We start from the raw sequence: 11,872 nt of genomic DNA, 5'->3' as shown, positions 1-11,872 counted from the left end.
TTTTTCAAATACAGTGTCAAGTCATTCCAACAAACACCTTCTAGGCGTACCACCATGCCAGATTCGAGCATGCCCGCGACGGTTCCAGGCCACCCCGTCCTTCCTCCTCCGCCATGGCCGTCGGTGGCGCCGGCGTTCTGCTCTGCGTGGAGGACGGCACGCCGAGCAGTACGAGCGCCACGAACTCCGGCCGTGCGCGCACCAGCAATGCGAACAGAATGCGTGGTGTGCTCGAAGCGCCGTGGGCAGTCTCTGCCGTCACCAGCGCTATGCCCATTGTTGTAGTACTCCCTCCGTCCCAAAATAAGTGTCTTGAGCTTAGTACAAATTTGTACTAGAGCTAGTACAAAGTTGAGACATTTATTTTGTAAATGTCTTGAGCTTAGTACAAATTTGTACTAGAGCTAGTACAAAGTTGAGACATTTATTTTGAAACGGAGGGAGTACTATGGATGGATGGATGGCACGTCCAGAGCGGGCTATATCGGCAATAATGGAAATCCAAGAGCTCGTATGCGCACGTGAAGCTCACCTTGCCGGTGCTACATTGCCGATGCTGCAGCACCGCCCCGGCTTCGCGGCTGCACCACCGCGTGGTGCTCTTCGACCTCGTCTGCACGACGGCACGACGGCGGGGAGGCAGGTGCTCCGCCCAGCCGCGAGCTCCGCCCCGGCCACGCTCCGCCAGGCCGCGAGCTCCGCCCCGGCCACGCTCCGCCCGGCCGCGAATTCGCCGGCCATGCTCCACCCTGCCCGGCCTCGGAGTTGCTCGCCCCGTCCCGTCCACGCCCGGAGTCTATCGCCCTCGCCCCGTCCACGAGCTCCGCCCCGCTGGTGGAGAAGGCGTAATTGGTGGAGAAGGAAGCGGTGGAGGAGGACGATGGGAAGAGGATGGACGAGCTGGTGCTGGTGCTCCTCGCCGGCGCCGTCTTGCTCGCGGAGGAAGTCTTGAGGAAGGAAGGCAGGGGTGCGGCGGCTGCGCGGCACGCGAGGTCGAGCGCCCCCCTGAGCTGCACGGCGAGCTCGCCCAGCTCGGCGTTGCTCCGGAGCGCGTGGCGGCCGTTCTGCTGCACGAGGGGCAGCGGCGGCTCGATGTTCCGGCGTAGGCGCTCGGCAGTGGAGCAGCACAGGAAGGTGCCCTGCACCGCCCATAGCAGCTCCCGCACGGCGTCCTCGGCCAGCTCCTCGAACAGGACTTCTCCATGGCCGATCTCGGGAGAGGAGAGAGGAAAAGAGAGGACAGAGGGTGAGGGCATGTGGGTGGGGCCCAGATGAAAAAAGAGGAGAGAGGGAGGTGGGAGGCTGAGGGCGGGCCAGCAGCGAGAAAAAGGAGTCGCCGGCACGCCCAGCTGCCCCCAAGGGGGCTGGGTTCGGCGTGGGATCGCCGGCGTCATTTTTCTCCAAATCCGGCGAAAAGTGACGCTTTGGGGGGCGCGAGTGGGAGGATTTTTTGCCACTGGTGCTAAAAAAGTGACCTGGGGGGCGTTTCTGGGGGCGTGGGTGGAAATGCTCTTAAGATCAAGAGCAAATTCTCTGCAGAGTTTGAGGCTTGGTTAGCTCAGACATTCTAATAACCTGATGATTCAGTTCCCCAAAACTGGAGTTGGTTAATCTGTTTTCCCTTTTTTCGGTAGGATCTTTGTAGTTTTCTTCTTTTCCTCCTTACCTCATGTAACATATTACTGTTAATGAAAATTTACCGTAGAACTATTGTCCTACCGTGTGCGCTTAAAAAACGGTTAAAAAAAAATCCTAGCCTGCCAGAAGTTGGTTCTGCAGCTTCAAGAGCGAGAACTGTGAGTGTGTATAGACTGCACATTGCTGTGCCTTGCATGAATGCCAAAACGAGGAATAAACCTGTTGCATTTTACTGCTCCTCCGTTCTCGAATATTTGTCTTTCTAGGTATTTCAAATGAACACAACATACGGATGTATATCGACTTATTTTAAAGCATAGATTCACTCATTTTGCTTCGTATGTAGTCACTTGTTGAAAACTCTAGAAAGACAATTATTTGGGAGTGAAGGGAGTACTACTTAATTTGTAAAGAAACTGTGCTGCGCTTATATAAAATTTCAAATGCGGAGCAGCACAGTTTCCTTTCATTGTCTTGGCCACAACGACGGCATTTGCTGGGTCGACTTTGATGGCTCAACCTATGGTTGCTTCTGGTGAGTTTGTGGTGTTGTCAACAAAGCTGACGCGTGGATGCGCACATGTCTAATTTGTTTTGTTTAGCCTCATTATAATTTTTGATTGATGTAATCCCGGCTGCTGATACAGCCACTTATCTGTACACATCGGGTTAGTGAGAAATCTCCATATCCGACAGAAGCAGTACCTTTCAAGTGTCATCCGGCCGGCAAGTACACCAAGTTGTCAAATCAGAATGCTACACCTACATAAGGATTCCTACGCAATTAACGTAACTGGTTAGGTGGCACGTTTTGGTTAGAGGAAATAAGGCGAAATTGCTACACCTATGAAAGAGTTTTACGTACCCTACGTAAACTCCTCCCCCGCCCCCCATTTTCAGGGTGGGCCCTGCCTCCTCACTAACATCCAATTAAAAACTGCTAAGTCTATACTCCCTCCTAATATTCTTTTTATCCATTTTGATGACAAGTATTTCCGGACGGAGGAAGTATTACATAGGATACGTAACAACCAGCACGTAGGTCTAGCATTACTCGAATATTCTTTTTATCCATTTTGATGACAAGTATTTTCGAACGGAGGAAATATTACGTAGGGTACGTAACAACCAGCACGTAGGTCTAGCATTACTTGAAATAAGGAGAGGGGCCCTACCCCGGTTGAAATCAGGGGGCCGAATACATAAGGCAAGTTACGTAACATTACTAGGTCTACGTAGATCTAGCATTTTTGATTATCCGTATATATGGAGTAAGCAGCCGCTTTAGACAAACAACGTTACAGCGGCGGCCTCAATCCGCAGCACCAACAGTTTGCCATGGCGTCGCTCCAAGCTCCCGAGCTCTTGGCATGCCTCCTCGTCGTCGTCGCCACCCTCCTCCTCCTCCTCAAGCAACTGCTCGCGCCAAGCAAGAGACACTCCGCCTCACCCTCCATCCCGCGCCCGAGGGGCCTGCCCCTCATCGGCAACCTCCACCAGCTCGGCGCGCTCCCGCACGACTCCCTCGCCGCGCTCGCCGCCAAGCACGACGCGCCTCTCATGCTGCTCCGCCTCGGCTCCGTGCCGACGCTCGTCGTCTCCTCCGCCGACGCGGCGCGCGCCGCGTTCCAGCACAACGACCGCGCCATGTCCGGCCGCCCGGCGCTCTACGCGGCCGCCAGGTTCTCCTACGGCCTGCAGAACATCTCCTTCGCGCCGTCCGAAGGCGCCTTCTGGCGCGCCGCGCGCCGCGCTTGCCTGTCCGAGCTCCTCGGCGCCCCGCGTGTGCGCGGGTTCCGCGAGGCCAGGGAGGGCGAGGCCGCCGCGCTCGTCGCCGCCGTGGCGGACGCGTCCGGGGCCGGCGCTGCTGTGGACCTCAGCGAGCTTCTCCTCGCCGCGAGCAACAAGATTGTGCGACGTGTCGCCTTCGGCGGCGACGACGGCGGCGAAGGTGGCGCGGAGGCGAGTGCCGTCCTCAAGGAGACGCAGAGGCTTCTGGGTGCTTTCTGGGTCGCCGACTACGTGTCGTGGCTCGGGTGGCTGGACTCGCCGCGTGGCCTGCGGGGGCGTTTGGAGCGGAACTTCCACCAGCTCGATGCGTTCTACGAGAGCGTGATCGACAGTCACCTCAAAAGGCGAGCATCCTCCTCCGCCGACGAGGAGGAGGACTTGGTCGACGTGCTCCTCCGCCTGCACGCCGACCCGGCTCACCGGAGCACGTTCAGCAGTCGCGACCAGATCAAAGGCATCCTCACGGTACTCGTCGTGCACTTCAATAAGAACAAATACACACGCACACAAGCATTTCGTTGAAAAGTTTGGCTTTTACGTAACTTTGAAGGACATGTTCATTGCCGGGACCGATACGTCGGCGGCGACGGTGGAATGGACGATGACGGAGCTGGTCAACCACCCGGACATCCTCGCCAAGGCGCAGCACGAGGTGCGCAGCGTGGTCGGCGACAACGGCATGGTCCGGGAGCCCGATCTCCCGGGGCTCAGCTACCTGAAGCTGGTCATCAAAGAGTCCATGAGGCTGCACCCGCCGGTGCCGCTCCTGGTGCCCCGGGAGACCACCGAGCCATGCACGGTCCACGGCTGCGAGATACCGGCCGGGACGCGGGTGCTCGTCAACGCGAAGGCCATCGGCGCGCACGCCGGCGCGTGGGGCGCCGACGCGGCGCAGTTCGTCCCCGAGCGGCATGAGCACGGCGAGGACCTCGGCGACTTCAAGCCGTGGCACGACAGCTTCGCGCTGGTGCCGTTCGGGATCGGGCGGAGGAGCTGCCCCGGCGTGCACTTCGCGACGGCCGTGGTGGAGCTGGTGCTGGCCAACCTGCTCTTCTCCTTTGACTGGAGCGCGCCGCTCGGCGAGGTGGACGCTGAGGAGAACGGGCTGACCGTGTACAGGAAGAACCCTCTCGTGCTGTTTGCGAAACAAAGGAGATGCGCGTAGTACGATGTTGTGATATATGTACAGCAAATAAGTGACATTTAGTCGGTCCATTTATTCATTATCTTGAAACAGTCAACACATCAGTTTTGCTTCTTTCGAAATACTCCCTCCGTCCGGAAATACTTGTCATTGAAATGGATGTACTCCCTCCATTCCCTTATACAAGGCCACTATAAAAAGTACATTTTGCATCTATACAAGGCCACTCCCTCCATTCCCTTATACAAGGCCACTATGAAAAGTACATCTTGCATCTATACAAGGCCACTAACAGTAACCAAGGCAAAATTTAATGATGTTTTTTCGTAGTAGCAACTTGTTTAATACTTGCATGCATGTAGTCATAAGAGCAAGTACAATAGAGCTGAGTCAGCGTGCTATAAGGAATAAACTAGTATATTTCTGCTTAGTTGGAGGAAAGAGAAGAGGAGAGAGAAGGTAAAGCGGGCTCTTCGTGAAGAGCCAGCTCTAGCACGTGCTCCTAGGCACTTTGTGAGAATAAAAGGTGGGCCACATAATAAAAAAGTAGTACACTCTTTTAATCTACTATTGTACATGTTGACTATAAGATGGACTGTAGATGACATGCCACTGGCTTATAGCCAGTAGCTGGCTATACTATTAACCATGCTCTAATGACATTGTGCTACTTCCTTCTCATTCCTTCCTTGCATGCATGCGGGCGTATTAATAATCCCAGTTAACAAGAAGAAAAGTTGGCTTCCAAAGTAGTCATTAAATTTTACCTAGGTACCTGTAATTTGGGTTTGTGACCTTATATAAGGGAATGGAGGGAGTATCTAGATGAATGGAGGGAGTATTTTAGTTCTATATACATTCATTTTCATCCATTTTGATGACAACTAATTCCGGACGGAGGGAGTAGTTATTTCTAAGTCAACTAACATATCCATCCGACCTAAACATGAAAGTACAAAAGAAACATATCATATTGATCGGACATCTGCCAATGTCGACAGAGATAGTTATAAGATGATTGAGCTGTATACAATTGCATTTGATAGTAACTTTGCGAGATTGAGCATGAGCAGCTGTGTTGTCTCTGTGCAAGCGTCCAAACATATGTAAAAGCAACTCTAGCACGTCTTAGGGCGCTGATTGGCGTAATAAACCGATGGTTTTAGCCGAAAAGGTCGTCCTAGCAGGGTTGCCGACGTCGGAAGCGTCTATGACCGAACGGTGTCGACCTTGATATAGGGATCTCCAGAATGCTCCAGGAGAGTTAGTTTGCTGGGTTTTTTTGGGTTGAGCACACCATGTCTCTCCTGCTCAGGTTATCATGATCGTTGTCTAGTGTACGTGTATCAGGATGGCTACCCTTTCCCATGTCTCTTATTATTTCTACTATCAATCAAATGATACGCAAGCTTTGCGTACTCATATTTTTTTATATGTATTGTGTTGAATTGTTTTTTTGAAAAGCTGCTACAGATTCCTATATTAGCTTTGTGAATTGGCGCGCCGACCGAGAAAGCATCGCCCACTACGCGTCCGGCTAAACACGCCTCATCGCCCCATTCAACCGGCGTTAGATTGCCCCGCCTACCTCCATTGAACCAACGCGTGTGCTGAGAAACCTATTTTGGTCACACGTTCGTCCGCTAGCCGGCTGACATTAAACACAACGCCCGGTGGCTCCTCTCGTCCGCCCGCTATTTTAACAAGGCCAAACGCCGGGCAAAAACGCATCACACCTCCACTCCCCGTCTTCTCCTTGCACGGTTGCACCATATTCCGCACACTCTCCATGGCATCCGGCGAGGAGGAAGAGACGTTATCCGGTATTAAAGCCGGCTGGGTGGCCCGCCGAGCCCGACGAATACGAGCTAGGTAACTCGGTGCTCCCCCTCCTTCTCCACCCAGGTCGTTCGTACCATGGATAAGGTTGTAGGCGGGCAAGCGGAGGAGCAAGCCACCGCTCCAAGCTGGCCCCTGGTACAACAACTCGCCATTCCAAGCCAACTCATAGAGGAGTGGTCAGTTGCTCCACGCCGGCACGCGGGGGAGCACGGTGACATGAGCACCATGGTTGCCATGGATGTCGTCGTGTCATCACGCTCCTCCCGCGCCTTTCACCACAAACATTACCAGAACCGCGCCCTGACGATGGAGGCAGCCAGCATGTCCACAGCCGCCGCCGCCGCCGCCGAGGAAAAGTAGACCATGTGAGGTCGCCGCCGCTTGGGTCCCACGATGACCACCGCCACCGCATCACCGACATACACAGCTGGTGCCATGCCCGGTTTAGCGCAGACCATCGTCGACCCCCGCCTTGGCTTCACGGAAGCGGGGGAGCCACTCTTCCTCTCCGGCTGAAGCATGCCACTCCGATGAGCGGCACAACCGGACATAGGGAAGATATGGCGGCGGCGGAGGCCACAGAGGCGCCCTTCCCGCTACGGGGTTCACAACAGTTCCATGAGCAGCGGAGCCGAGAGTAGGGTAGCCATGTCGTGGGAATGAAGATATGTCGCTGCCGGCATTAGACTATGTCATTAGTTGAAGTATGCCCCAAATTATACCTTCAATGTCGGACGAGCTTCGCTTTTATTTGAAGTATGTCCGAAATGTAATGAATTTCATTCGGTTTATATGAAATCCGTCTTGTTTGCATGAATTTCGTCCATTTTAATTTGAACAGTGCTTGAAATGTATGCGGACAGTGTTGGACGGCATGTTCTCGCATCCATGTCCGCGGACTGATCCCGCGTGTCCGCGAACGGATGCCGGAGATGCCCTAATGTATTTAATACCCAGAGGTCTGGTCACCAAACAAAGCGGAGTCTATTATGCCTGCCTTGCAGGCATAAAAAGATAAAAACAAACTCGTTTATGGTTAATAACTATATGACTATATCAAGGTACCCGTGAAAAAACTATACAAAGTTGAGCCATGAATTTAGCCCGTTAGCACTTTCATTGTTGCATTTCTCTTTTCTGTTTCTCGAAACATGGTTCACATTTTAACTTCTTTTTATGTGGGGTGCATGAATATAATGTCCATGTTGTAAATTATTTTCAAAATTTCTGCATAAAGCAGTGTTTTCGACCGGTGCATGTTTAACCTATCACGAAGTTCTTGACAGGAGCACAAGTCGACTTGTAAACGTCACTGCCCGGGTACCAGTCTACAGTAGAATGATGCACGTTAACGTAATAACGTGCATGTGTTGCTGTAAGCACATGTCTTTTCTTGATCTGTTGTAACTAACGTGCACGTGATGACTAACGACTTGCGGGTGGCGGCCGGTCCGGCTTGCGTCGCCCTCAAAGCGCTCGCCATCTTGGTTGCGCTTGCGCATCGCCATCCCGGGGATCCGCTGGGTTGATGATTGCCACGGCAGGGCCATACGTGCGTGGCGCGCGGGACCGCTTGTGGATGGCCACGAGCCCGCGGACGCGCCGCACCGGCACCGTTTCTCACTCTAGTATCCTTCAAGGTCAGAGTCCAAAATCTCCCATTTTGCGGCGGAAATGGGATAGACCAGCTATAGTACACTAGTACCCGTTTCTCAAAAAGAGAAACTATAGTAGTACCCTGTATTTTTCTGGGGAGGATACAGGTTTATACTATCGGGTACATATTTCTGACCCTGTCTTATTTCTGACCACCATATGGATAAATTTGTTGTTATGCACTACAGTATTTTTCTGACTATGACATGACAAAGAAACTTTTTTTTCATGATTGCCTCATCGACTAAATAAGGAGAGAATATATTTTTACAAAGTGCCCACAATCACGGCATGACAATTATTCACGCAAAATAATAAATCCTGCCTTTTTGGCGTCCGCAATAATCCATAGTGTGGCCTCCTCTAGGATGATATTAAGAAGGATAGGCGGTGGCGCACACTTGTGACGAGACAACAAGCATTTCTCCCGTTTCATATTGTCATGAGACAAGCATGGCAAGGGAGGTCAGAGCATGCATATTGGGGTTGCGTTTGTCGGTCCTATGATCCCACCAAGCATAGAGGGAGCCCTCAAGATGCCAATCAGAGGTGTTTATGTGCGCTAGGCCAAGCTTCACGATGATCAATCTCTAGAGCCGAAGAGTGTAGTGACACTTGAAGAAGAGGTGCTCACCCGTTTCTTGGCGGTCGAACTCCTATCTCGATGAGCCAACCATGGGAAGAATTTGAATTTTGGAGAGGGGGGAGCAAACTTTCCAAACCATGAGGTCCATGGGGGAAAGCGTCAAGCCAAGGAATTGAGCTTTATATGTAGTGGCCGCCGAGTAGATACCTCATTCGCGTGTTTCAAAATTATGACATCTTCGGTTTGCACATCGAGGGGAAAATCGTGCACAAGCATCCAAAGGGTGAAAAAATTCCGGAAGTGGTCACCGGAGACGGCGGAGTTGTAGTTGATTTTGAAAATCCACACATTTTCGTTTAGGGCCTTGTCGGGTGTTAGGTGCGTCATATGCCAACGAATGGCTTATCATTGTGGGAGCCAGTAAGACGTCGCCGGTGCCTGGAAACGGGATAAGGCGAAGACATGCACGCCGGCGAATCTTACCCAGCTTCGGGGCTCTCCGTGGAGATAACACCCCTACTGCTGCTCTGCGGGGTCTCCGCATGATCACTAGATCAACAAGTGGCTACAAGATGCTCCTTGAGCTGTTCGGTGGGAGGAGGAAGAAGGGCAAGGCTAGCTCTCTTCTCTCCCTATGGCAGTGTCTAGAACTCTATGAGATCCACCCTTTGCATGGGTGTCCCGGGGGGTTTATATAGGCCTACCCCCCGGGGTACAATGGTAATCCGGCCTGGGCGCGGGCCCAGGCCGTCAGTGTCTGTGACCGCCGCCTTCTCCGCCGGCTTCTGGGGCCCGCCGACTGGTAGGTCCCGCCGGCTGTCGGCTCACTGGTCGACAGGCCGGCCCCACCGCCAGGGGGTCTTGTCGGGGGCTGGTTACTGTTGCCTCGCCTTTGATGACGAGGGCTCCGCCGTGGTAAGCATGGCTACAGTGCCGCCGCCTCGCGGGCTCCCACTGTAGCCTTACCGTGTCTTATCCGCTTAATGATGCGCGCGCCTCGAGGGGGGAGCAAGCCGGCTATTGGAAGCCGGCCCGGCCTTGGGCCGGCTAGGGGAGGCCGGGCCGCCTTCGAATATCTCTCTGACAGAAGGGGCCCGCCGCCCGCGGGCCGTACTAGCGACCCGTCGTGGATGGCGTCATGACTCTCATGGCGACAGTGCCACGCCGAACGGGGGACGGCTGCCCCGTACGGCGTACTGTAGCCATGCATTCTCCAGGATTCGGGGGTGGCAGGGTTTGCTGTAGCCACGCCCTGTCCCGTCACCGTTATGGGTGATGGTCTCTGGAGGCGGCGTTCGGCCGCTTACTTCTGGGAGTCGGCCCTTCATGGGCCGCCTTCGGGAAGTCGGTCCTTCATGGGCCGGCTTCTTGGAGTCAGCCCGATTGTGGCGTTCTCCAAGGGTTGTTTCTTGGCCGGGCCGCCTTCAGCCAGCCGGCCTAGGTGACAGCCAGCCGGAGGAAGGCGGCCCCGTGTCTTAGGTGCTTCAAGGTCCGATCGGCCCGTTGTTTTTTTGAAGGCCAAAGGGTGCCGGTTAGGCTACCCGTGGTCATTTACTCCAACAGTAGTCCCCGAAGCTGGTTGGGCTTCGCGGCTGAAGAGGGAATCATGAAGCTCGGCCAGCTTCCTATCCTGAGGAGCCGGCTGCCAGGAGTCGGCCTTCCTTGCGTGCCTTCTCACCGAAGCCTTCTCAAATTCGAAGGCGGGAACCAGCGGGCGCGCCAACCGAACGGCGGGCTGACCGCCCACCTTCTGCGCGCCATGTGGCGCCCTTCAGCTGGCAGGGCCTGCCAGCCCACGCGCGTGACGGGACGCCGTCGCAGGCCGGGGCCCGCCACTCCCGCGCCTCGGCCTGCGCGCGGATCTTTTGTGGCCCGAACCGACCGCACGTCTTCCAGCGGCGGTTCCCACTTGCCATCAAGGCGCGATAACCGCGGGGCGTGGGGGAGTGGGCGCAGTTAATCCCATGCCCCTCCCGCGCCTCGCCTCCTCGGCTTCGCCGCGCGAGGCTATAAGTAGGGGCGGGGAGGGGGAGCAGCAGTAGTTCGCACACTCGCCCTCGCCCTGCCTCCTTCTTCTTCCGCCTCACCGCAGCAGTTCCTCGTCGTGCCCCTACCTCGGCACCTCTACCTCCCAGCATGCCGCAGGCTTGCTGCCTCCGCGCCGGGTGCTTCTCGCCGTCGCGCTCGCCGCCATGGCTCCGACGTCGAGTTCTTGGTATGGCTCCACCATCCGCGACGACCACATCGAGTTTCTCCGCAAGACACGGAGGCTGCCGAGCGAAGATCTTGTGCACATCCGCCTCGCGCTGGTGAGGGAGATCTCGCTGGCGCCGGAGGAAGGCGAGCGGGTCATCTTCTATTCGCACTGCATGCGCGGCGTCGGCCTCCCCGCCAACGGCTTCTTCCGCGCGTTCTTGGACTTCTACCAGCTCCAGCCGCACCACCTCACCCCCAACACGGTGGTGCTGCTATCGGCCTTCGTCACTTTGTGCGAAGGCTTCCTCGGCGTCCTCCCCACCATCGAGCTCTGTGGGGAGTTCTTTCAATCCAAGCTCGGCATGGTAGTGCCGGCATGCCGGCTCCGTGCGGCGCCTTCATCGCCATGAGGAGGTCCACCACCGACAACCCCTTCCCTTCAATCGCGCTGATCCAGTCGGTGAAGCTCTGGCAACGGTCTTACTTCTATGTAACGAACGTTGCCCTGAACGGCGACTACGTCAACTTGCCGGCTTTCGTAGCCAGCCCGCCGGCTGGGAGGCCGGCTTCGTGGTCCTACCGGGCCAGATCGCTGACGCCGGCTGGAGCCGGAGCCGTCGCCCGACTTCGGGTGCTCATCCAGTCGGACCGCCTGACCGGGCCCGACTTGATCGCCGCCTTCGTCGAGCGTCGGGTCCTTCCGCTCCAAGGTCAGCCTCATCTGATCTGTCAGATGAGCGGCCGCATCGACCCAAGCCGACTCAGCACCAGGGAGATGCCTCACGACGAGGTGTCTTATATGGTGAACTACATCGCCAACTGCAAGCTCAAGCCGGATTGGTAGTATGGCATGGCGCCGTTCTCTCGCGCCAATCCACCACCAATGGTAAGTTTTCTTTCTTTATTTGTCGCTGAATCTTTCCTGGGTCGCCTCTTGACCAGTCGGTCTGTTCTTAATCAGAACCCCCTTCTTCACCCACCGACCGGGACCACGGGGCCGGAGCGCGAGTTCGCCCCCG

The 11,872-nt window shown here is 55.3% G+C and overlaps 1 protein-coding gene across 1 annotated transcript in view; it reads left to right on the top strand.

Moving 5' to 3' along the window:
• LOC119364633 (pentatricopeptide repeat-containing protein At1g08070, chloroplastic-like) overlaps nt 1-4,705 on the top strand; it is a 7,278-nt gene extending 2,573 nt beyond the window's left edge. Inside the window, exons 2-3 of the mRNA XM_037630120.1 lie at nt 2,943-3,894; nt 3,980-4,705. Of these exons, the coding sequence (XP_037486017.1) occupies nt 2,943-3,894; nt 3,980-4,594 (1,567 nt within the window). The 3' untranslated portion in view covers nt 4,595-4,705. The remainder of the gene's footprint in view (nt 1-2,942; nt 3,895-3,979) is intronic.
• The last annotated feature ends 7,167 nt before the right edge of the window (nt 4,706-11,872 follow it).

This window comes from Triticum dicoccoides, chromosome 2B (genome assembly GCF_002162155.2).
Source record: "Triticum dicoccoides isolate Atlit2015 ecotype Zavitan chromosome 2B, WEW_v2.0, whole genome shotgun sequence".
Classification (NCBI taxonomy): domain Eukaryota; kingdom Viridiplantae; phylum Streptophyta; class Magnoliopsida; order Poales; family Poaceae; genus Triticum; species Triticum dicoccoides.
This window is presented reverse-complemented; position numbering and strand designations above follow the sequence as displayed.